Raw genomic sequence first — 26302 nt, forward strand, 5'->3', positions numbered from 1 at the left:
GGAATATCAACAACAGATGTACCAATTTAACAAAAAAAACAGAACTCAAATCGGAACGATGGGAGCGCCACACGGTGGTTATTCCGGGAACTTTTTGATCAAGGTAGTATGGCATAAAAACTTGCATACAGAAAATTGTAATGCTTGTAGTAGTTGGCTATGGATGTTTAGAAGGTTTATTATTTACAAGGTGCATCATGGCTGCAAATGATGCCATTGAACGATTTTGGAAACATTTATAAGTGTTGATGATTGAATATGATTGATAGTAATCTCAGATCATATTGTAAATATGAAATTAGTGCATACTGAAGAGCTTAGACAGATTATACTCAAGATTTTTCCCTTGTGGGTCCAAGAGTTTCATTAAAAATTGGTGAAGAAGGGAGTTAATCTGTGCTTTTATGTGCTAATGCTGATGGTAGCCATAAGTTGATGAGTGCTGCTATGGGATAATATCAAACCCTGAAAAGGATCATGGATGACCTCTCTCTCTTTACTGCAAAAGAAAACAATAAATGAGTAGTTTTATCAAGGTAATCATAATGAGCTTATTAGATGGGGAAATTTATAATGATTTATGTGCACCAAAATCCCAAATAATCTAAATTTTGCCTAATCCAGACTACTGCCGAACCCCTGGGTTTATGAGGTTTTACTGTATTACTAGTTTGTTGGTTTAATATTATAAAGAATCTTGGGGTTCTAAATTCTCCAATGAGAATGGCATTTTTCTTGCATTCTAATTACTACTCTCCTGTCCAAATTACCTCATAATTTCCTTGTTTTGTGCTCTAATTGCTGTGAAGATTGTGTTACATTTGTTTTTTTGTTGTTGGCTTCTGTCTAAACATGAGACTAGGATTATAAGGGATTACCAAATAATTTTTCCAGAGACTATTTACTGTGTACATTTGTTAAAAACATGCATTCATCCTAAAAGTGATCTTATCATCTCTGTTCAAGGTCGGCGCCCAATGAAGGTTCGCAAGGAAGAATCCATTTTCTCTCCACGCTCTCTATTTGACCGACCAACTCCTGCAATCATGAAGATGAGGCGGGACTTACGGCTGCAAAAGTTCAGAGGGATGCATCGATCTGTGGCTCCTGTTCAAATGGGATTATCCATGGGAGGAGTAAAGCCATCAGTGGTTGGGAAACCTGGAGGCAATGGTTCAGGTGTACCCTCTGGTGTATCTGTGCAAGATGTGGTTTCAGAGTGGTCCATACATGAGGACTGGGCACTTCTTCAGGTAAATACCATTCCTTTCCCTTATCATGGGTGATTTTTGAAGGATTAAAGTTGACTTTGATGCAAGCAAGATGAATTATGTTTAATGTAGGTGAAAATTATTACATTTTATTTGGAATTGACTTCAGCTGAAATGCAATTGCCATAAATGTGGAAAGAGTTGTTGTTGATTATCTTTTTGTTGGAAACCCTCTTAATATTTTCAGAAAGTGCATTTTTATTGTATATTTTGATTTGATATGTCAACAGAAATTGATTTGTGAGAGACATTGATACCACTCCGTATGGCATAGTTGTTCTCAACCTGTGTAAAATACCATTCACCCTCCTCTTCTTGATCTTTCTCCTCCTCATTGTTTTTGCATTAGGATTCTTTGGAGTCACCTGTTTAAGAATTTGATAAAATTAGCATTTAGGAAAAAAACAATTTCTCTGTGTACCAATATCTCCATCAATAATCATGTCTGGCTTGTGCCAGGTAGATTTGCACATCCTTGAGAGGATGGAAAATCCTGAACTAGTTTTGTCCTCATGTTTTGTGGAATGTCTAAGTTAATAATATCTCATTTGAACTTTGGAAAATTTCTTACCTACGCATCAAGTTCATTTAAACTGTTAGAATTTATTATTTTGGTGTAGTTATTTAGATTGGTGTTTTAATAATATTCAATGGTGGTAATTTCACCTCCTTTCAATATAATCAGGGTTTACTTTGTACTTGCAATGAATAATGCAAATCTAAGTCTGCAGAGGAAGGGGGAAATCGGTGCGCTTTACAGCATAGTTAAATCTTTATCGGGAAGTAAGAAAGGGAGATCAACGATAGCAGTTAGAGATAAGGCCGGTAAGGTAATATTTGACGCAGGAAAGATCCAAGAGAGATGGAAGGAATATGTAGAAGAACTGTATAGTAAAGAGCTTAGACCAACAAAGTTAGACATTGAAAAGGAACATGACGTAGAGGAAGATAGCTTAGGTCCAGGCATACTAGACAATGAGATAGAAAGGGCATTAAGGGAGATGAAACTAAATAAGGCCGTGGGGGTAGATAACATTCCCGTGGAACTTTTGAAATGCTTGGGAAAATGTGGGAGGAAGAGGCTATATGGGCTGATCCGTAGTATTTATGAGGAGGGAATCTGGCCGGAAGACTTTGTTAGATCAGTTTTAGTTCCTATTCCGAAAAAGGTAAAGGCCACGTCATGTGAGGACTATAGGACAATTAGTTTGATATCCCACGCAGCTAAGGTTGTTCTCAGGATCATAAACAAAAGGATAGAGAGTAGGGCAAATGATTACTTAGGGGATGATCAGTTTGGGTTTAGGAAGGGGAGAGGTACGCGTGATGCCATTGCAGTAGTGAGATTATTAATCGAGAGGAATATAGAACACAACCAGGAGGTATTTGCCTGTTTCGTAGATTTCGAAAAAGCGTTTGATAGAGTAAATTGGGAAAAACTAATGAGTATATTGCAGAAAATAGGAATAGATTGGAGGGAAAGGAGGCTTATCCGCAACCTGTACATGTCTCAGACTGCTCAGGTGAGGGTGAGAAACGGGGAGTCAGGATGGGCAGTGTTAGGAAGGGGTGTAAGGCAGGGTTGCCCATTATCACCGTTGCTGTTCAACCTGTACGCAGAAGAAATGATCAAAGAGGCATGGGAAGAACTCGAGGTAGGAATGAAAGTGGGCGGGGAATTCGTAAAATCAGTTAGGTTTGCTGATGACCAAGCTTTAGTTTGTCAGTCAGCCAAGGGACTGCAAGCATTGCTTAGTGAATTGGAAATTCAGTGCGACAGGTATGGGATGAAAATCAATATTAATAAAACAAAGGTTATGCGATTTTCTAGAAAGAAAAAGGCCAAGCTTAACATTAAAATAGGAGGGCAAAAGCTAGAGCAGGTAGAACAGTTTACGTATCTCGGTAGTGTTTTGGACCAACATGGTCAAAGTAGTAGGGACGTAAGGAGAAGAATTGCGCTAGGCAAAGAGGCTTTCACAAGGAGGAGGGAGTTGATGACAGGGACTTTGAGTAAGGATGTTAAGAAAAGACTCGTAAAAACTTTGATATGGAGCGTAGCTATGTACGGAGCGGAAACGTGGTCATTGAAGCAGGAGGATAGACGTAGATTGGAGGCTTTTGAAATGTGGGTGTGGAGAAGAATGGAGAAGGTGAAATGGACAGAGAAGAAAACAAATGAGGAAGTACTTGGTATGGTGGGCGAAGAGAGGGGTTTGTTGGGAGAAATCCTATGGAGGCAGGAGAAGTGGTTGAAGGGGGTATTGACCGGCAGTGGGATGTTGAAGACTGTGATAGAGGGTAGAATGTTGGGCAAAAGAGGAAAGGGAAGGAACAGGATAGGGATGTTGAACGGGATGAAGGGAGGAAGAAAGTACTCAGAGATGAAGAGGGACCTGATATAGAGTAGGATGATGGATTTTGTGTTTTGTTAGGAGTAATAAAATATTTGTTTGGTAGTTGTGTCCGTCCAAAAACCTACCTTAACCGGTAGATTACTTAAAAAAAAAAAAAAAAAATGCAAATCTTTTTGCAATGAATAGTGCAATGCAATTCTAATACTGCGTAGCATTAGAAATTTTTAAAAATATTTTGGGATTCCTCTGGATGTTATTGTTAAAGTATTAAATACCAGGGCAATGTATTTTCAGGTGGTCCAGACCCTGCTTGAGCTTCCTCTGAATCTTATGGTTCTTTCACCGGGTCACACTCCTAACTGGGACATGGTTTCTGACATGGTCAACACAGTTTCTTGCATTTATAGGTCACCTAAGCAATGTAGGAACAGGTAAGTGAATGGAAAATAATTGATTTTAATATGCTGTGATTACAGTTACATTTCGTTGAAACTAAGGGATGAAATTTTTCTTTTTTTCATCCAATGAATCAGATTGAAAATGCATAAAGATTCCCAAATAAGAGGCATGAGAAATGTATCATTTCCAGGTGTTATCCAATTTTTGAAAATTTTTTTGTTTGGGAACTAAAGAAGAGCAAAAATTTATTTTTGAAGTGATACCATGTTGAATTCTTCTTCAGGTTTGAGTGTGTCATTGTTCCGAGGGAGGAAGGAAAAATACTGTACGAGGCAAATCCTAAGAGACAGAAGAAGACCAAGGGTGTTTACAAAATGGTATGAGCCACTTTTGTTTTCCTTTTTGGTGTAATATCTCTGGATGGAATGCACTAATGCTCATCCTTGACCAATCAATGCGTTGCACAACATATTTTTCAAGTTTGCTGATCGCATTAGGAAAATCATATGAAATATAAAATAAAGTTTGTTTAAATTTTTTCAGGCACTGAAAGTAACTAAAAACACAGATTTAATCAAATTTTACAATATAATTAAATTCGTGTTTCAATGGACAAATAATAATGCTGTGAATTTTTTTTTGCTGTTTAATTTTTAAAATATCAATACCCACTAGTTGTGGCTATTGTACCTGAATTTATTCTAAGTTCATTCCGTTCAAAATCAAATTTTGTTATTCTGATTCGTAAAGTACTTGAATAATATTTGCACTTATAAATTGTTTATTCTATAAATGGTATATACTATAATTTTAATGAGTTAGGATTAGTTATTTTAAGAAAGGGGAACCAAAGTGAAATCATAAATTCCATGTTACCTTTAAACTTCTTTATTTTGACTCCCATTTCATTCAAATTATTCTGTAATTTCAAGCCAAGAATAATCTGTCTCCATAAGCATAGCAATCTCATTAGTCATTATGAAATACCAGCTGGGATGACATGAATGGAATCAGCAATTTACCTCTGTCTCACTAGGCTTATTATGAAGTTCTGTTTCTACTTCTGCTGTGTGCAGCCAATTAACCAACATAAGTAACCGAAGGGTTAAAATAATACACACTGCAAACTAGTATTCCCACATGAAAAATAATACTTAAAAATTAGATTATAATTAGAAATCAATCATAAATTATTTCTACGATTCCTTTAGGGAACATTTTATGGAAAAATATTTGATTTGCTGCAAAATAAAATATTGGGTGAAGTATGTATTTCATTATTAAAGTGGACTTTCACAGTGATTCTGTTTATTTCCCACAGCAATATGTACCTGGGAGCCCTGGTTCTCCTAGTTTGAAGTCTGGAGGCAGTAGTGCTAGGCCCCTTCGCACAGCACAGTTGTTTGCTCAAGATGGCAATGCATCACTTGCTCGTCTCTATGCACGGCGTTTTGATAACATCCGTCTTCTCTCTGGTCGGCGAACACCATCTGTGAAACCAGTATTAGTGAATCCAACAATACGAAATCCTAAGCATGCTGCCGTTCTGGCTGAAGCTGGAATATCTTACGATAATCCTTTAAGTCCAGTGGAAGTTGCCACAAGGCGTGCTGAGCGAATTTCACGGGAGAAGCTGAAATCTGCCCAAGTAAGTACAATTTCAATGAAGCCAATTTCTGGCAGCATTACCAAATACATCTTGTCCGTCACTGCTGGGAAATTTTATATGATTCGCTTTTAATTGAGATAGTTCATTGAAGAGAGTTATGTTTGTCTTACGATAAACCCTGGAGCATTAGAAATCTATGCATTTCAAGTTAGGAAGCAAATTCTTTTTCCTGTGCCAGCTTTTGGTTTCCCACAAGTTATGATTTTAAGAAATCATGTTGTTTTGATTTCATTTGAAATTGCCAATGTTATCACACAGAATTTTAATCTTCAAACTTTCTGCATAGCTTCCTTCAAAGGGTGATTTTGGAATATCGAATCCCATAATCTCATTCAATTTACTTGCCATGACAATGAAATGGTATTGTGGAAATGGCTGTCCCCTGGAAAATAAAGGATGTCATGAAAAGAACTTACCACTGGAAATAAGAAATGAGCTGACTTATTATACATTAGAAAATATATGCTTTTGGCCATAAAATGTTGGCACAATTTTATGATTGATGGAATGGTGCAGTGGCTTATGTGCTGGATTCCACCCAGATGGCCAGGGTTTGAATCCTGGAGGTGTCAGATATTTTTCAGTGGTATCTCGATCCCAACTTGGGGTGCTTCATGATGAGTAATTTAAGTGGGTACGCCATCCATTAGATGGGAAGTTAAGCTGTGGACCACTTCGTGCTTTTATTTAGAGTAAATTAATGCCGATTCTGGGTTTCTGTCCACCCTTTAACAATTCCCATCCATCCCCGATGGTGTAAATGACCTCAGCTGTCAGTTTCCTCCCCTAAAACTACTAGTGCTAACTATGCTCTCGGCAACAGTTGTTATGTTGTGAGACTCATGCTATACGAGGTGTGTTCAAAAATTAAGGTGACTTCTCAAATTTTGCCGGCAACATACATTCGATTTTTGATTTTTTTGTTTTGTTGTGTTGGCACACATGTCCCAAATATTTTCTTACAGCCTCAACAATATAGCGTGTTTAGTTTTTTAATGACAGATACAAATGCTAGACGTGTTTTGGTGTGCCCTGCGATTTTCTGCTTTAAAAAATGGATTTAAAAATTTGCTTAAAAACATGTGTAAAAAATGGTATCAAGTGCTCCAAAATACTTGAAATGTTGACAGTGGCATATGTTGGGTCTGCTCTGTGTAAAAAAAATGTTTATTAGTGGTTCAAGCTCTTCCAAGATGGCCGAGAAGATGCCAATGACGAGCCTTGCTCTGGATGCCCCAGCAATGTCAACAACAGATGGAAATGTTGAAGTAGTAAAGCAAATTGTTTTGAAAATCAGCAAATTACTATTAGAGAAGTTGCTGAGGGTGTTGGCATATGGCTTGGCTCGTGCAATGCAATTTTTTTTGGATGTTTTGGGAATGAGACTTGTGTTAGCGAAGCTCATTTTGAAACTGCTTCATTTTGACCAGAAGAAAGGTCGCATGAGCATCACTCAGGACCTGTCGAATGATGTCAATGATGATCCTGATTTGCTCAAAAGGATCATAACTGGTGATGAATCATGGGCTTATGGTTATGATGTCGAAACCAAAACCCAAACGAAGAAACCAGGAGAATCAAAACCAAAAAAAGCACGCCAAGTTTGATGAAATGTCAAGGTTTTGATCACTGTTTTCTTTGATTACCGTGGCATAGTGCATTCAAAGCTCATACCTCAAGGTCATATGGTCAATAATGAGTATTACCGTGAAGTTATGTACCGTTTGCAAGGAGCAATACGGAAAAAACATCTGGAATTGTGGAAAAACAATTCATGCCTTTTGCATCATGATAATGCACCTTCTTACTCTTTGTTGCTTGTGAGAGATTTTTCGACCAAAAACAACACCGCAATCATGCCTCAGCTACCATATTCACTGGATTTGGCCCGTGACTTTTTCCTTGCCAAAACTGAAGAGACCCATGAAAAGACTGACATTGAGGAGATAAAGATTGTGTCACTGGAAGAGCTCAAGTATACCAAAAAGTGCTTATCAGAATTGCTTTGAGGATTGGAAAAAGCATTGGCACAAGTGTATTATATCTGGGGGATTACTATGAAGGGAACAACTTGAATAGTGAAGAATAAATAAACATTTTTTCATAAAAATAAGTCACCTTACTTTTTGAACACACCTCGTACCCTATATTTATGTTAGGATTACATTCTATCTCTCTCACAATTCATTACAATGACCACATTTTGACTCATAGTTTCAGTGATTCAAAACATTTATGTTCTATCTAGGCCCTTATATACATTTAAGTTGGACTATGCTGTATGTATGATAAGTGTAACACATTTACTACTGGCCCTTGAAATGATTGAATATGTATGAAAAAGTTGACTACTTCCATATTTTTTCATAACAAAGGGGCATAACAATATATGGAATTTGGAAGTTTCCATAAATGGAATTGGAAAGTTTCCCTTATTTTTTACTAATCTAATTCATTGTCTTCTCAATTTAGTAATACTTTTTATGGTGCTTCCATATGAGAACTGAAATTTGGGCGTGTCTTCCATTGTTTGTGCTTTGAGCTTGTGTCGCATTAAAAATTTCTTCCTTTTCTATACTAATCTGTCTCTTAACTCATGTCTTCCCCATTTCCTCCTACTTGAAATCAAGATGTGAGGATTAAGATGGTGAAGTAAAGTCTCGTAAAGCTAGAAGTGCATGTCAGAACAAGGTTTTCAAACAAGCTGTAGTTACCTGGGAGATATATTAATGTACATGCAGGACTATGCATATAATGTCATAATTGATGTTAGCAAAATCTGTGATGTTAACAATCTAACATAATTCAAGGTTTTTCAATGAGTGGTCATAAAGTCTTTTATTCGTATAACTTCTTGTGCAAAGATTAAATTTTGTTATATTGTTAGCTAAATATGTAGTGTATGTGTAGTGCAAGTTTCCTTGGTTTGACTCCAGTATTGTTCCAGCTGTAGCCATCGCATATTGAAACATGTTCAATTCTCCTATTCCTGTTTATGATGACAAATGCTTTTGATGGTGTTTCTTCACCCCGGGGAGTGTAAAAAGTCACATGGGGCTAGATCAGGACTAGAGGAAGAATGAGGAATGCACTTCAAATTGAATTTTCTGAGATACTTTCTACTCCATGATGGGTTTTATGAACCCACTGTTTACAATCAAGTCTTATATTTTTTTTCTGTTAGCCAAAGAAAATTTCAATATTTTTAATGGCACTCGCAATACTCAATCTACCCTCACACTTCTCTCACTTTTTTCCATTAGAGCAATGTCTGGAGCTCCGTGTTCACTTTCCTTTAGAATTGTTTACCTTCTTTAGCTATTTGAAACCATTTCCTAGCGGTTGTATATGGAAGGACAGGCTCTCTGTAAATGTCATATAGTATTAATAGGCCTTGGCTGGTGATTTTTCCAGGTGATTTTCAATACAGCATCATGGTTACCTCTATCATTACATGTTTCAGCTTGCATGAAAAATATTTATATATGGCAATGACTGCCACTGATGCATTCTAGAGAGTCAAATCAATGAAATTTGTACCATAATTAAATTACACAATAAGCTTACAACAGTATACATTTTTCACTAAAAATTATGTTAATAAATATTTTATGGTCACTATTGCATATCCTTCATACATAAAGTGTAAAAAGGGCACTCTTTATTACCATTATATATAGGCAAGTGAAAAATAAAAGAAGTGTACTCATAACATGTTCTGATTTTTTGTGAATTACCCCCTTTCAGTAGCTCAGATGAATGAGAGTTCATTCTTTGTTTTTAGCCTTTCTTTTAAATTCTTGTACAGCATTAAAATATGATGTTATTAAGATCCATTTTACTCTGAATAGCAAAGATCGGAGGTTTACAGCATAACGATCTCAGGATTGAAATACTGGTGATGATGAAGTTCCATTTTGTTATGCCTCAGGTTCAGTCTCAAGTGCCATCTGCTGATCAGCTGGCAGCGCAGAGGTTACAGCAGCAACAAGGAAAGGGGGGTGTAGCAACAGGAACAGCTTTATCAACCACAACATCTGTTGCGTTACAAGTTTCTCCAACTCCAGGACTTGCGCTTCAAGCAGGCTCCTCAACCTTGTCGGCCAATGTTTCCCAGCAACAGGCATTAGTTGTATCAGCTGGAAGCTCCACAGGGATTCAGGCAGGAACTGCTGTGGCAACGTTATCACCTGCAACCTCTGCTGCTCTAAGGAATTCACGACCTGTCACAACTTTAACTGTACAGGTAAGGACATTATTTTTGGAATTGTGATATATTTGGGAATACTGAGGATACCACTGATTCTTCTGTGAAATTTTAAGGATAATTTTAAGCATGAACTTTCACTGTGGTAAAATATTGTTATTTGGATCTACTTAATTTATAGTATAACACTTATCATGTGGGTGCTAGCACTCCATTCTCTTCCTATCTTTTTTGCTTGGTCTAGGCCAAATAAATTGTTAGATTAGACAACTCATAATAATAGTCTAGGTTACTCAGCCTTAGAATCCCAGCTGTCACAGGGAGAATTGTCAATCTCTTGAGTGAGGGGAGGTGAAGGTCCTATCACCCACAAAATCAACAAGCCAATAAAGAACAGTTTACAAAATGTGGTCCATACTCCCTCTCAAAGTCCATGAGACAGCAACTGAATTGCATGCAATTGAATTCAGGGACTTTAAATGATTTCATTACTAGGTTTCTCCCAGTGCCCTCCATTGAAGGAGCATGTGGCAGCGCTCTACTTCCCCTCCATGGGTGGAGGGGAAGTAGAGCACTACATGGACATAGTGAAAGCTTGATGCTTTTTTCTTTTAATTTATTGGCAATTTTGCACAATTTTCTTCAGCCATATTCACAGAGTTGAACCTCGGAGGTGGAAAAATTTATTTAATAATCAAAAGAGGAAGCAATAATGATTTGGAATAAGGTGCACATATCTTAGATATAAGAACTACCTTGGAGAAAGGTACAAGGTGTGCCAGCATAGTGCTCACTCAATGCAGAGTACTATGCTAGAACATTGCCCCTTATAATTAAGGAGAATCTTGCTCTAAGGAAGAGAATGAGCCAATTGGCCCATTTCAATAGAAGCGAGGGTAGCAGAAGAAAAGACAACTGATAAAATATGCCATTTCAGTTTCAGATTCGAAAACATTAGTTACGCTAATTCAGTGGGCTAGGGCAAGTAGAGTGAGCATAGTTTTCTGATTCTTGCCTGCATATGGACAATCAATTTGCCTTCTATTTTAATGAAAATAAAAAATGGCATCGAGATTGGACTGGCCAAGAGCAGAACTTCTTATAGACAGAATTCCAATTATTGTCGTTGAATTTCAAAATATTATGGTTTTATGGTGCACATTAAAAGGGACTTGCAAAAGAATTGTACGCTTAAATGTTTTTTTGAGCTACTCTTTATAGTGATAAATTCATGTAAAAGTAACTAATGGACAGTTCTTATTTTCATTCATTTTTGTGTTTCTGAAAAACTAGGAAATGATGGCCAATCAGTTGAGGGCATCGCAGGCAGTAACTGTAGGAGGTGGAGCAGCAGGGAGTGTAGTTGTCCCCCAAGGTGGAAGTACTCCAGTAATGTCTGTTGCTAATTTCTCTCCTGCACAAGTGCAAGCTGCAGCCCAGCGTTTGGTTGCCGGAAGTCCAGGTGCAGTAACAGCTGTATCCTCTGGACCAGGGAAAGGTAAGACAGGAACCCTTCAGTCTTCTCAAGGCCTACTTTGTGTACTGAAAATCTTGGGTTCATTGCATTGACAGTAATCTCGTTTGTGATAGTTAGATACTTAGATAAAATTTGACCCTGTATGGAATCTCAATCTACTTTCAAGTGAAAAAATTTCTCTTTTACTTCCAGCCACTGAGATTTATTACTTTTTGTCATTTTTCATAGTTTTTATAATTGAAATCATCCCATTTCCAGCTCCGTTTCCAATTTGAGGAGAGGAGAAATGCCAAAAAAAATCACCTTTATTAATCTTTACATGCTTAGAAATAGAATTCATACCTTAAGGCAGAGTGGCCACTCAACTGTAAATACTATAATTTTTCTGTGATATCAAAGTATGGAATACAGTGAAACTGCTGTGATTTTTTCTTTCAGTTTTCATTTAGTTTCTCATTTAATCTGTCAGCCATCTAACTAAAGATTTATAACGTGAAACTTGAGGCCATTATGTAGCTATCTTATGGTGAAGTGTACAGAGTGGCCACACAACCCTGAAATAAAACCATGAAAATGACTTTGCTGTTCATCTTGAAAATTGGATAAGAAAAAAGAATTAGTAATGATTTTTGTTGTAATTTGAATGCTGTGCAGTGTCTGCTGATGACATCCAGTATCTATGATCGGCTTTTGTGAATTGTTTTCCATTTGCAACCTTCATGAACAAACTGGATGCTAACAGCAACATGGTTATGTAGCAAAAGCTTAGCATACTTTTCATCTGAGGAATTCCCTTACCTACAATCTAAGGTTTAATGTTTTCCTTAACAGTTGTCTTCGGAATCCTGGAACTCTCTCATCCTTTTTTATCAGGCCCTTATAACTGGTGTCCCAAACTTAATGTTTTTGCCTGAACTCTAATAGATTTTATTATTTAAGCATATAAAGTACAATTGACGCCCAAGCAAACACTGGAATTTGTTGATAAAATTTTGATTTCCAGAGAAACATGAACACTGATATTCTGCCTTATTAATTTGATTGATAACATTGATACACTGATTAAAAAATATGCTCATAGAAATAAAAATTGCTTAACTTCAATTATTTAAATAATCGTGATTTATGTACCATTTTAAAAATATTTATGATGACCAAAGTCACCAATTGTTTAAATTAAATTATGAATCATATTGAACAAAAAGTATACATCTGGACCACTCTGGAGATAACCACCAAAACCATAACATTGGCTACTTTTGACCTTAACCAAACGTGGTCACTCCTCCGAGCCATAACATAATAGCATAGTGTTATGCCTTGGAGGTGTGACCACATGAGGTTTGAATAATAGTGAATTTGAACTCATTTTTCTTAGTGGCCACCCTCCGTGTGGCAGAGGTATGAATTTAGTATTTTTCAGGAGCTCATTGACAAACTCTTTGGGGTTCTTAATGAAATCCCAAATTACCTAAGCTACCTCTCCCTTCATACCAATTCCATTCATTTGCAACTACTTGAAATTGAGAAACAGACCAACTGTCAGTGCCCTGGTACTGTTATTTGGTTAACCCTTTCGCTGTGGCACACTCTACGGAAACCTACTCCTCACATGCTGAAAAAAGGGAGGCTATGATGTCTCCATTACCTTTATTATTCCCGATTTGAAATCGTTGGAAGTAAAAAAAAAAATCTAGATTCACTGGTTATTTAATGGAAAATTTTAATTAATTTATTTGACAAAGTTAATTATTTGAGGAGGTTCGTTGACAGTGTACTGCATAGAGGATGAAATGGTATGTTCACAGCAGCCTAACATGCGGATGTACTAGGTACATTCACAGCAGCGAAAGGGTTAAGGCAAAAGGGATAATGGATAATGGCTAAAGGGATCTGTCTGAGTGATATATAACATGAATTGGATGCAGTGGTGAATGTTAGCATGCATGGAATTATGTACAGTGGAATCTTTTTATAGCAAGAGTTTATGGCGCCTATAAGATTGTTTATTATATTGAGTGTCCATTATTATTAATGGTAATTTAACAATCATTTATTAGCTTATTCCTGTGACCTCAGCATATAATAGCCCTCAATACCGGCATTTTATGTCATTGATATAAGGATATAAACCCAGAAAGAATATTAGTAATAATAATAATAGCCCTAATATATCATTGATTTTCATAGCATTGCGATATTTTCATAGCATGCATTGCCATATTGTAGTAATATGTATGCAAATTTTTGGCTGTTGATTTCAGTCACTAATATAGTTTGGTAATTCAAACACAGCATGTCAGTGACTCAAGATTGTCTCACTTCTTGTAATTGATTTAGAATGTAATCTATCAAAGCAAAGACTTTGAAAGTTTTAACTTTCATCTACTGTAGCATCAATTTTTAACTTTTAAATACTCAAAAATTTCTAATAGGATGATGAAGTATGTTTTCAAGAGTATATGTCATCATTTCCTAAAATGATGTTGATAAAAATATACTTTTAAAACTTTTATTAATGTGCCTGTTAACTGCAGAGTTGAAGAACTTACAAGAACAAGTTAAAATACCCGTAATGCTTAAACTTCTTAGAGCCCTTACTTCATAGAACCGGCATTGCTACCATGTATGGAAAAACCTTTACACTTCTTGAATGTTGGCTGGTGACCAGTGATAAATGGAGAATACAGGCACATATGTTGAAATCAATTGTTGAACTCATCTTGCTGCAAACCTTTTGTAATTTGAAATGTATGAAAGAATGGTGGGAGACCAAGTATTGTTTTTTTTAACTTTACATGAATCCTTAGCATGTGCCACCTTTTAACAGCACATTATCTCTTAGAGTGTTTTGAGAAGAAGGAAAATCATGAAAAATTCTTGTTTCATCATCTTGGGATAGATAATTTGGCATTAATTATGGAAATATATGGAGCATGGTAGTCCAGTAGCTATAGCATTAGACTACTCACTGGAAGGACCAGGTTTGCTTCCTGAGAAGCTTCTGGGCAGCCTCGGTGTCACTTGAGCTGTGTGATTTTTTGAATATCAGATCTTTCTGAACAGCCATAGGTTAGCCAAGGGAAAGGAACTGGTTCTCCTACATGTGTGAATTTCACACACTGTCGAGCTTAGTACCTGGTGAGCAGTACCCTAATATATCAAACCAATCTTAGGGTTGAGAACTTGGGTTTTATTTAAACATTCTGTTGATAGGATTCAAATTTTGGCAACCAAATCACTCTTTTTTTATGGATCCAAGTTAGAGCTGTCAGAACATTTTCCCTGTCACTAATGTATTCACTTAGGTCAAAGTAACAAGCCCACTTAAACTGATGATATAGCTGACATTAAAAACCTTTTCCTGCTGATAAAATCGATTGAAAACAGCAAATTCTGTGACTCAAGAATTTTAGTTTGAATCCATTTATGGGTGATGACAGTGCTGCAGTCCACCTGAAATGCTGCTGCATGACAAACAAATAAGCCACGTAAAGCACATTTTCGTGGAAATTATATAAATATAACCTGAGACACTCAGAAATGTGTGCTTGGCCGTAGAGTGCAGCAATTTTGCAATTTCCATGTTTATGCATATTTTGAATCACTCGTAATATCAAATTACCACTGTGGGTGCCATTTTTTATGTAAATCATAGAGTAATAAACTGTGCCTTAGGAATTTCAATATATGGAGACTATCTTTTTATGTTTTACTCATTATGTCATGCTTCCACTCCATTATGTATTTGCAGTATATATTAAGTAGCAAGGAAAAGGCATATTGACTCCAATAGAGTATTGTAATATAAAAAATACACTAGGTGTATGCTGAGTGATGCCCTATGTGAATTTTATTGCCCTATAAATTATGTGTGAAATAAATTCACTGTAGTAAGATCTTCACATTGTGATGGCTATACTGAACACGTACCTAGGTCTAGTGCTAGGCGGTAGTAATAATGAAAATATCAAGCAATGGACAAGTTTTAAGTAACTTAGCTTCATTGTTTTTTGCTTGCATATTGAAATAAGTTTTCTAAGTAAATTTTGATTATCACTGTAATAGCAAATGTAAATAGTACAAAATTTTGCACCTGAAATATGGCCTAGACATAAAATGTTGGATCCACCATGCTGCAAGACATTTTAAAATGTGTATGATTAATGTTGAAATACAAAAACTTTAAGTCTTTGCATTAATTGATTACATTCTCGATCAATTCCAAGAAGTGCTATGTAACTTCTTAACTGTGTTGTTGGCATCTAAGTGGTGAAATTGCCAAGATTGACTGCTGTAAATTTTCAACACATTCTATTACTTGTGGGGCATATGTTAGTCCCGTGGGTGGAGCACTAGGATACTTACTAGAGAGCCAAGGTTCAATTCTTGGGTATACTCCTGGGGAACCCTCAGCTTCATCCAAGCTGTGATTTTTCGAGTTCCAGATCTTCCTGGGAAACCACAGGTGGCACAGGGAAAGGAACTGGCCCCCCTACCCTGATGTGTGAATTTCACATGCCGTTGGGCTTAGTGCTAGGTGAGCTTTAACTTCACCTATCAAACCAACCTTTGGGATGAAACTGTGGTTGTTATTATTGTATGGCATTTCATGCTATGAAAATTATGCAAAGTCAAAAGTATGTATGATAAATCACTACTGATAGCTCTCCAATCTGGTTATACTTATTGCAAAGAACACTAACAACAGCAACAACTATACCAGTGTACAAAAAAGGAATTCACGAATAAGTGGATGATAAAATCACTTCAATAATGATGAAAATCTAAGGTATAGTGATGAATTTTATTGGGATGGTGAACTCTTGTTGTATCGAGATTTTACTCTCTGTTCATGTAAGCCATATTAAATGTTCCTTGAATGCATGGGACTTGTGTTACATTTGTGCTTGGAAATATTGTCACATCATGTTGGATGTATGAGAAGTAGAACAATTGTACTCTGTGTAATTGCATGATGACTTAAAATTCCCAAGGATGCTACTTTTTAGGGAATACATAAAATGAAATCAGTGAAACTTAATTTTTATTTAAAGTTTCTTATAACCTTTGCATGTATCAATTTTCATTAAATGCATAAATGTATGCTTGAATTTACTAAGACTATCTTGTGTGTGCTTATGTAATGTTCCAGTGCTGAATACCTTTTTGTTTTTTTTTTAAATCGCCAAACTGCATGACTCCACCTAATCAGCATTGTAAATATGTATTTTACCTTAAAATTCCTTTCATACTTAAGTGAAATAATCCCATAAATAATTGTAGGTTCATTGGGCCAAAAGATTTCAGTATAGAATATATTTCAATATAGGTTCACTGTAATTAAAATAGTATAAAACTCTGTACTTCATTCTAAAACTTCATTCACTAATAAATCTTGGTGTTATTAAAGTTCAATTTGAATATTTTACATCTGTGAAGTGATCCTCATTGGTTTGTAATACATTGAACAAAACAGCTAAGTTTTGTTTCCTTTTTTTGCAGAAGCAAAGCAATAACTTGTAAGTTATGCTACTAAATTGTCAGCTGATTCCAAAAAAAGTATGCAAAATGTTAGCTTTTTGATCCAGGACAGCTTGTTATTTCAAAATACAATATTATGTAATTGGAATGATATTTTACTCTTTCTTTGTTATTTTTTCATAGTAAAGTCGTTTACTTAGGAATCCATACCATATGAGAAATAACTATTTCATACTGGTAATGTGTCCTCTTCCAATTGAAAGTTTTTTGTTGATTGAGAGTTACTTGCATTTTCCATTATTTCAGTGCTGTCCAGGATAGAATTTTACAATTTCTTTCACTTTTGATATTTTTTCTAACTATTTCTGCATTACATATTCTTTATGACCCATAAGTGCGGATGTAATACATTTTCCTTCATATGATGATATAATGGAATAAATAACGAAGTACAAAAATTTAGCATGAGAAGTTGACAGGATTTTTAAAATATCTCTTATACCCGTAAAAATGTGCTTGATCTTGAGTACTTAAATGGCCCTGGTCAAATGAAAGGAATTTTAAATCATTACCTTTCCTTATGAATTCAGCCTTATTGTGCGTAATTGAAATTTTTTTACTGCAAACCATATGCATCAATCTTCCTCTGAAAGTATAAAGGATCATTTTTGAATTAATGTGTCACAATAAGGATGTATTCTTTCATTTTCTTGTGCAGTTTTTTTTTTGGCTGTTTGTGACAAACCTGTGTTTCATCACTAATATCTTGTTCCTTCCCAATGCCTTCATCCAATCTAATATGGATCTGCTTGATTGGGAAAACAACCGTATGCGTGCAGCTGTAATCATGAAGACGATGTACAATACTTCAGGTAACCTTCTGACCCAAATTTATATTTGCAAACATTATGTTTTAACTTTTTTTTTCATAGAGTGCAATTTGCTACGAGGTTAATCTGACCTGGGATTTTTTTCCTGTGTTTTTATGTATATATATTTTTTTAAAGTACCAACTTGTTTATGATTATGCTTAAATAGAACATTTCTTTTAAAATGATCTTTTGTTGGTGTTATTCAATGGCCAAGGTTCTGTATAAAGGTTCATAATTAATTTTGTCCGTTAAGACGAGTGTGCATCAGATATCAAAGACTATCTAGCCCCAGGAAATATTACTAGGCCTTATCTGACTTGACATACAGATACTTGATTGAGTCTATCACTTCGTCTAGATTTTAGGTGAAAGAGCTGTTCTTAACTAAATGCATATTATATGAATATGCAAACATTTTATCTTAGTTCAAGGAAAAGTTTCTAGGCATATTGCTGGAATTATGGCCATTAACATGGTAGTAGTAGACCGCCAAATAAAATGAAAATTACCTAGTTGAGAAAACAACTTTCATTCTTAATGTGAAAATCAGAGTTTGCTCTTGTTACAGTTTATTAAAAATTAAGTAAAACCCCATTTTACTACGTTATTTTTGAGTAAAAAGCAAAAAGTGTAAATCATGAGAAATTGTAAATGGAGGGATAGAGTATTCTCATGATTCCCAAGGCACCCTTTAAGTGTTTATTCCTATGTAGTGACCCCTTCTAAATCTGTGCCTTGAGAGTTGTGCGCCAAAATAAAAATGTTCTTATTGTCATCGCTAGAAATATTTTAAGTTTATGCCATAAACCCAAAGCTTTCAATGAGCAACATTTTCAATCTTTTGGACCTTTTCTTGCACTATTTTGTTTAATTTGCTAGAGGTAGTTATGTGCTAATTATTATTAAAATCTGAAAATGATAATCACTAACAAAGCTTAATCCTATTCAAGTTAGTAGCATACTTTATTATTACAGAGTTAAATCCAGATCCATTTGAGGGATATTAAATACTCTAGAAGATTGAAATGAGTTTCTCAGTACTACTTTACCCATGATCAGAATATTGTGTAGGTTTTTTTCCAAATTTTTAATGGTGTTCAATGCTGATGTTGCTGTCAAGTCTTGGAAAAATATTAAGTTAATCTTCCTTTCTAAATGAATGATTATTCAGTATTTTGTTCAATTTATTGTGTCCATCATGGAAGAAGTTTGTGTTATAAAGAGGCAGTATTTTTAAATAAGGTTCTGTTATATGATTATCATAATTGATCCTCTTTTATACGTTAATTAGTGTGCATACATTTATTAAACATCTTCATTTTTTGTGTACATGGGTGCACATCAAAACAATAACACAAGAATTCTTCAAAAGGTATGCTACTAAACTGACCTAGTTTGTTAGGCTGCTGACTGGAGGGTGTGGGTTCGATTCCTGGGCACTCTCTCTTCACCTAAGCTGTGCGATTTTTCGGGTACTAGATCTTCCTAGGAATTCATACTTGGCACAGGGAAAGGCACTGGTCCCCTACCCTGATTTGTGAATTTCACATGCCATTGGGCTTAGTCCTGGGTGAACTCTACCATCACCTACCACACTGACCTTAGGGTTGAGTACTGTGTTCAAGGTTTTTTTTTGTATGCCAATCATGCATGCAGTTAACTATTCTTTTTGGACTTATATTCATGTGGTTTAGGCTTGACTAATTTGATTTAAAATTGTTGATAATAAAGCTTCAAAGGCTCTAGAAATTTTGAAATCTTGGGGTTCTAAAGATAATTTATGTTTACTCAGAAATTATATAGCTGGGTGAACAGCTACAGAGATAACTGGTATATCTGGGAAAATGAGGGAATTACACAGAAATTCTGGCAGTTTTTCAAGAGATACACATTTTATACCCCTCTAAAACGCAGTTTGAATATTTTTTTCATGGTTTTTTGAAGCATGATAATATTTTGGATGAAATTGGAAAATTTATGTAATATAGTAATTGGGTTTTGCTGACAACTCCGCCACAATTTGTTTAATGAATTGATTTGTAAAACTCTGGTGAAGATAGGTATTCTTTACTTTATATTTGTTTAAGAATTCATTTTTGGAAGAAATTTACCTTTAGATGTATTAAAATAGTGTGTGCAGACAATGCCAATTAAATACCTAATGCAGAGGTGTCTTTCTAAGGAATGCATTCTTTGCATTAAGCAGAGTTTTCTTGGTTGTACCTAGTTTGACATTCTTCATTAATATTACTTGATATGGAATGTAGTCAGCAGTCAGCTAATTTAATGACTTAATAACTAAGATTAAATCTACACAACTGAATTTCCAGCATGTCTATGATTATCTCAGCTTTGTGAATGTATGGATTTTAAAACTTTTGAGTCTAATTTAACAGCAGTAAGTATATATGCATGGAGTTATTAAATTTTCAAAACCTAATTGTTCTGAGCTTTTGAACGAATTTCTTTTTGGTGTGCTATTCTTTGCGTGGTGCTAATTTTTCTAAAACTTTCCTACTTAAGTATGGACGAGCTTGAGTTGAGACTGCATGATGTCAAGGGATTGTATGTTTGTGCAATTTGGTTTACACAGCCTGCCATTGATTCATATGTATAATCGTGCAAGAGTATCTTTACAATTCATATTTTTTTTCCTTGAGACTTATTGTGCTAAATGCAAGAGCAATTGAACTGATATGTACTGGAAAAATAAAAGTCAGTTTCTCTGACCAGGGTATGATCCTATAATATTGTGAAAGTAATAGCATCGCTGGTGTTTTTGCTTCTGTACATTTGAGAAAAAGTTAATAGTTTTGCATGATGAAAATTCACTTAACTCATTCATGAGAAGGCTGTTCTTAAAGCAGAACACCCAAGATCAGTAGCTTTCCTTTTAAAAATAATTTCCTCTTTTCCTGGAGTAGTGTTAATCTCTAAATGTTGTTCTAATCTACAGAATTATCATAACCTTCAATGAAAACGAATTTAGAAACTTAATTTGTGTATACATCTATAGGGAAATGGCAAATTGATGAAAGTAGCTGTCCTATATGATCACAAGTCACCGCAAATACATGAACAGATTTGTTCATGCCATGGCATATTGAATATAGTTCTTGGAGAGAAGTAAAAGAACTGGTACTGAGAGCAAGTGCTGTGGCATAGTTTTTACTAATTTCATTTGCTACTAAGCAGCATAAGCTGGTTTTAGCTAAATCCATATTCTTTTCTATGAGTGCCTATTCAATTTTTTCCTTTCAGATTGTGTATAGATTTTGTGGGCAGAATTTCTTCTTTATTATACAATAAATATACCGTATTTTTCCATCAATAACGCATGTTGTCTATACAAAAATGTTCATATGATTGAAAAAATGACAATGCACATTATGTAAAATGAAAATTGGAAGCTTACAAACATTTACATATCTATGTACACAATAATTTAAAGAAGAGTCTTGCAAAAATAAATTAGTCTGGATGCATGCCTTTTTAATTGCATTCTATTTTATACAGATCTGCTACTGTTACAGTTATTTCATTTCATAAATTCACGAGAAAAAGAAGAAACGTATAATTCCTATACTTAATTTATTCTAATACGTGGTACTTCTTTATTCTAATACATAGTTCTTCACGTGTGCATAGAGTACTGTGTATCATATACTCATACGTATTAATATATGATGGGATAGGTAGATCACTTGGATCCAAGAAATTCATCATCTGAATCACAATTAAATGAATAAAGTTCATTTATTAGCTCTTCAGGTAAAACACCAAGTTCATTCTTCCTCATCTTCTAGCATTGGCGTTGAAATTTTGCCTAAAGCTTTTTCAAATCCATTTTTCACAAAAGTCATTGTGACACCCTGTCATCTTTCCATGATCCACTGGCTTATTTCTTCATAAGACACTATTTTAGTCCTTCCTGATTTTGTGTAGTCTTTCAAACCAGACATCATCCACTTTTCTGAATTAGAACGCAACTTTGATTTAAAGGATTTATTAATGGATAAATCCAGCGGTTGGATCTTTTTTGCAACTCTACCCGGTATTATTGCCAGTTTGGAATATTTGATCACTAACTGTTTCATGCTGTCAGTAATATAATAAATGATGTGACATTTTGTCTACTCCATGAAATTGATATTCTTTAATTGCACCTGAGTCCAAATTATTTGCATTTGACTTTAAAATTCCTGTGCCTGCTCAATATACAACAAATGGTTATATTTAATTTGTTCACTTTTCAATAATTCCTTGATATATTTCACCGCCCATTGTTTTCCCTATTTTAAAGCTACATCCTTAAGTGCTCTAATTAAATATTAGATGTCTAATCCACCATTTAAACTCATAACCGGGACTTAGTCCTTTGAACCCAGCAGATAGTCATTTCACTTTTGGAATTTGTTATTATTTAATATCCTATAAATGAAAATATGACTGACAAAAGAAACTATAGATCATATTTCAATGGGAAAGAAGTATTGTATTGTATTACTAAGGCAAATTATCATACAATTTACTTTGAAGAGTAACTTTTTGTATTTAATATTAAACATTTTGGTGTTGGAAGTCCATTGACGAGTGGTTTTCAGTTGTAGTATTGTGCCATTTTATAGTGTTGTTCACTTAATCCATGAATAGCTTTTCCCTGAATCTCATTCTTTTTGCAGTTAGCTAATTACTAGTGAATTTAGAAATGCACCTTAATGAGAAAAATGGCCTGATTCTATTAGTTAATTATTAATTAATTGAGTCAATTTAAGTTGAAGTTATAGTATTTGTTAGGAAAAATCTTACTTCATACACACCCAACTAAAACAATTATAAAATAGTGAATTAGGGAACTAATAAACATTCTGGATAGGTGTAAAGTTATGGGTATTTGGATTGTAGCATGTGATTTAGTGGGGTGAAATAGTTATGAAAAAGTACTTGTGCTTCTTTTTGTACTCATAAAATAAGAGCCAAATGTAAATGGCCAAATGGTCCCGTTGGCTCTTTTCACATCCCATGGTAGAGGCAATTCACACTTTTGCAAGGTGTTCATTTCAATTATTTGCATGCACAAGGTATTCATTTATTTCTTTTGTTTGGGAGCATCATGGATCTGCATTGCTAAATCATCAACTGCATTTAACCCAGAAAATTTCTTTATTGCTGGTCATTTTCAATGTTGTACACCAATGAATTTGTTGATAATGAAAGGACATGATTTGGAATGTGCAAGATTGGTAAGTGGAGCTTAAAGCGTGCTTTAAAACCTCTCTTCACTTATCCTTAGTTGCATATCAAAGGGCACACTGAAGAGAAAAGTTTTGTAATGGAAGAGTTTTTTTAAGACTTTATTTAAGAGGAGGACCTCAAGTCCTTATTAGGTATTGTGAAAACCATTAATTGTCCAACTTCATTTTTATTAGGAGTTGCTGCTGCAGCTGCTGTAGGAAAGAGCCTTACACCTAGCCAGTTACAGTACTTGAGGCAGCAGTCGCAAACATTGGTGCGTAATCAGCGTCAATCACAACAGCAGCAACAGGCTGCTAGAACCCTTCAAGTTGGTGGTCCTCAACAGCAGCAGCAGGGTATTGGTGCAGGTGTGGCTGCTGGGCAACAGAAAGTTTCTGTGGCCTCAGTGACTGCTGCTGGTTTGGTGGGCACAGTGGGTGCTGGTGGTTTAGCAGCAGTTCATGTTTCGCAGGCTGTAGCTCAACAAGCTCAGAGGGTTCAGGTGAGATCAATTCATTAATTTACTCTTAATAAACCTATGAGTTTCACCTGTTTTGAATTTTGTTTTTATTGAAAAATGAAATGGTAAATAATGGTTAAGGTTATAATAAGTATGACATATGACAAGAACCTTAATATATTGAGTAATGCAATACATGTAGTTTATTGCCCACAGTAAATTGGAGATGGCGAGGCCTAAGTATTGAACCCATAGTGCTCATATTATGAGTGATTAAACTTTGCATAAAGATGGAAATTGTAAGATCATGTTCATATTTATGGCCAACCACACCCATTTTCCACATTCCTAACCTGCTAATTTGTAATTACCAGGTTTACATAATTTTCATGGCTTGTTTGTTTTCTTTGCGACTCGACAATTTCCATCTGACTAGCATCGTTATTACTTGTTGACAGATTCATGTTCAAATTCTTCATCCCTTACCCAATATTGAGCATTGAATCTGGTACACATGGGAATGATATTTTTTTTTCTGGGGGTTTATTATGTAATCACATACACACTATTAGGTTGTCCTCATTTTTGCTGCAGAAGGCCACAGAAAGTTCACAGGGTGAAAGGTAGTCGGTGGGCCTACATATTACCCAAGAAGGGGTAAGATAAGAAAATTGTGGTTTTGGCCAGGTAAGTGGTATTATTTTTATAGAGTTAAACAGTGTGCTAAGTGTTTCCCTAGGGCTCACATATTGATAATGTGAATGTATGTTGGATATGTGTATGTAGTCTAGAAACAAGGAGCTTATCATGTATTAAATGCCAAAAAAATGGGTCAGTGCCAAGAGGGGTCTTAAGCAAGGTGGCTTGTGGGTTACAGGAAATTTGAAATCACATCAAATGACAGTTAATGGTTCAATAAGTCACTTTCATGCTCCTGTACCGGTTGGTTTGTAAAGGGCTCAATTAAATTGTTATTTCAGTATATGAAGCAGCAGGCTGCAGTGGCTGCAGCTGCGGCTGCTGGGAAGGGATTACCAGCAGGTGTTGGCACTGTGACAGGGACTATGGCTCGCACTGTGGTGTCTGAAACAGAGGTTGCTGCACTAATCAAACGCCAGCAGCAGCTACAAGCCCAGCACCAGCAGAAGGTAGCAGCTGCCGCAGCTGCTTCTGGCTCTGGTGGTGCTCAAGTGACAAATCTCACGACCACACAAATATTGGCTCAAGCTGGGCTTCAGGTAACTCGTTTTTTTAATATAATTATCTCATATTCCCAGTCCTCAGAAGAAATTGGAATTGAATCCGAATTTAGCTGTCTCTACCATGTCTGAATATCAAGGATCTTACTTTATGTTGTGTGCTGGTGTGGCTTCTCTGATGCTCTCCCCTAGGACTACCCATCTTGAGTAATTAAGTTTGAAATCTCTCTACTCTTCCTTTCTTCTTTCACATACCTTAACTTGATACCGACCTGCTTGATGGCTCTCTCACACTTTTCAAGAATACTGAATTGTTATATTTTTTCCAGTAGGTCAGTGATGGTTACCATGAGGTTAACACTAGTGTGAAGCGATCACTTTGATTCTTTTTGAGTTATCTCTTGTCTGGTATACCACTTATACTGAAGCTCAATCTCTAGTATTTTGGTGAATGAATTTTTAATGACAAGCAACTGGAAAGCATGCTGATGTCTTGGATTCTTCTACTTTTTCTTAACACTGTTTAAAAAATGTGTTTATAATTGTGGATTACATCAAATTACTTTAAACATATCATTTTTATTTATATATTTTATAATATTTTGAATCCATTAGTAGTTGTCTTACTTCCTTCCAATGTAAATTTACCTTTTCGTGCTACAGTTATGGGAAAGGTGCCCTAATAATAGTAATAACTATAAGAACATATCATATTGATGAGTGATTGGCAACTCTGTCGCTTTGCTGTTAACCTAATAATATAGTAATGAGTTTTTATTCTTGTAATTGTTTGGTGAGTGTTAAATTTTAGTTAACTTTTATTGGTGATTGTTTCAATAGTTGCATATTTTTTTCATTGAATGTCTAGTTAACTGCACAGTCATTGAAATCACTTAACCATTTCCTATGGTTATATTTCATGGAAAATAATCAGAGTTGTTAGAAAGAGTATTTCATAGTTAATAAAGGAAGTGATAATGCTGTTTGTAACAGATATAAGATGCGCATTGTATTTAAGAGAATACTGACTGGAAAAATGGTGTTCATGGTTTTCATTCAAGGGAGGGTTTTTTTCAGTGAGTGATAATGGAAGAAAGAGAGTCTTTCAGCTACTCAAGATGCATGACATCCTATTCGAAAAGACTTGAGGGTGGCAGACAAAAAGTACAAAGGAGTGCAAGGCATTTGATAATGGGACAATGATTGTTTATTCAATGAACTTCATTCAGTTTTGGTAGCGTAGCAGTCTCAACTGCATTTATGTGTACTTAAGTAGCCTATTCACCTCTACTTCAGTGATCATTGTTTGTTTGGCAAAATAAATAAAATTATGAGATATTATAGTCCTGATTTTGCTTCCATTTCCTGCAAATAATGCTTTTATTTGATTTAAGTTTCCTGTGATTTACTTTTTTTCATGTCTCCTCCACAAAACTGTAAAATGTAGGTTTCACTGCATTACACTTGGAACTTATTATTCACATACTAATTAATTGTTGTGAGATTCCTTCTGCTCCTAAACTGAAACATGCAACTCGGTAATGACATAAATTGCCAATAGTTGATGAAGCCAAAGATCTTCCATGATGTTGATCAATTCTCTGCTGGGTACATTAACCTTAATTTTAATATCTGTTGTAGAACCTAGGTCACCTGGAAAATCTTTAAATAT

The 26302-nt window shown here is 35.3% G+C and overlaps 1 protein-coding gene across 5 annotated transcripts in view; it reads left to right on the plus strand.

Moving 5' to 3' along the window:
- The window catches only part of dom (domino helicase), a 122915-nt gene that overhangs the window by 76679 nt on the left and 19934 nt on the right, over positions 1 to 26302 (plus strand). For 4 of the 5 annotated variants that reach the window (XM_071590519.1, XM_071590518.1, XM_071590521.1 and 1 more), the window contains 9 exons: positions 967 to 1253; positions 3923 to 4059; positions 4311 to 4404; positions 5349 to 5675; positions 9628 to 9942; positions 11197 to 11401; positions 17704 to 17736; positions 23166 to 23473; positions 24412 to 24669. In XM_071590519.1, coding sequence (XP_071446620.1) covers positions 967 to 1253; positions 3923 to 4059; positions 4311 to 4404; positions 5349 to 5675; positions 9628 to 9942; positions 11197 to 11401; positions 17704 to 17736; positions 23166 to 23473; positions 24412 to 24669 — 1964 coding nt within the window. The remainder of the gene's footprint in view (positions 1 to 966; positions 1254 to 3922; positions 4060 to 4310; positions 4405 to 5348; positions 5676 to 9627; positions 9943 to 11196; positions 11402 to 17703; positions 17737 to 23165; positions 23474 to 24411; positions 24670 to 26302) is intronic. The other variant, XM_071590520.1, reaches the window with a different exon arrangement.

This window comes from Hetaerina americana, unplaced genomic scaffold (assembly GCF_022747635.1).
Source record: "Hetaerina americana unplaced genomic scaffold, ioHetAmer1.1.p SCAF_4, whole genome shotgun sequence".
NCBI classification, from domain to species: domain Eukaryota; kingdom Metazoa; phylum Arthropoda; class Insecta; order Odonata; family Calopterygidae; genus Hetaerina; species Hetaerina americana.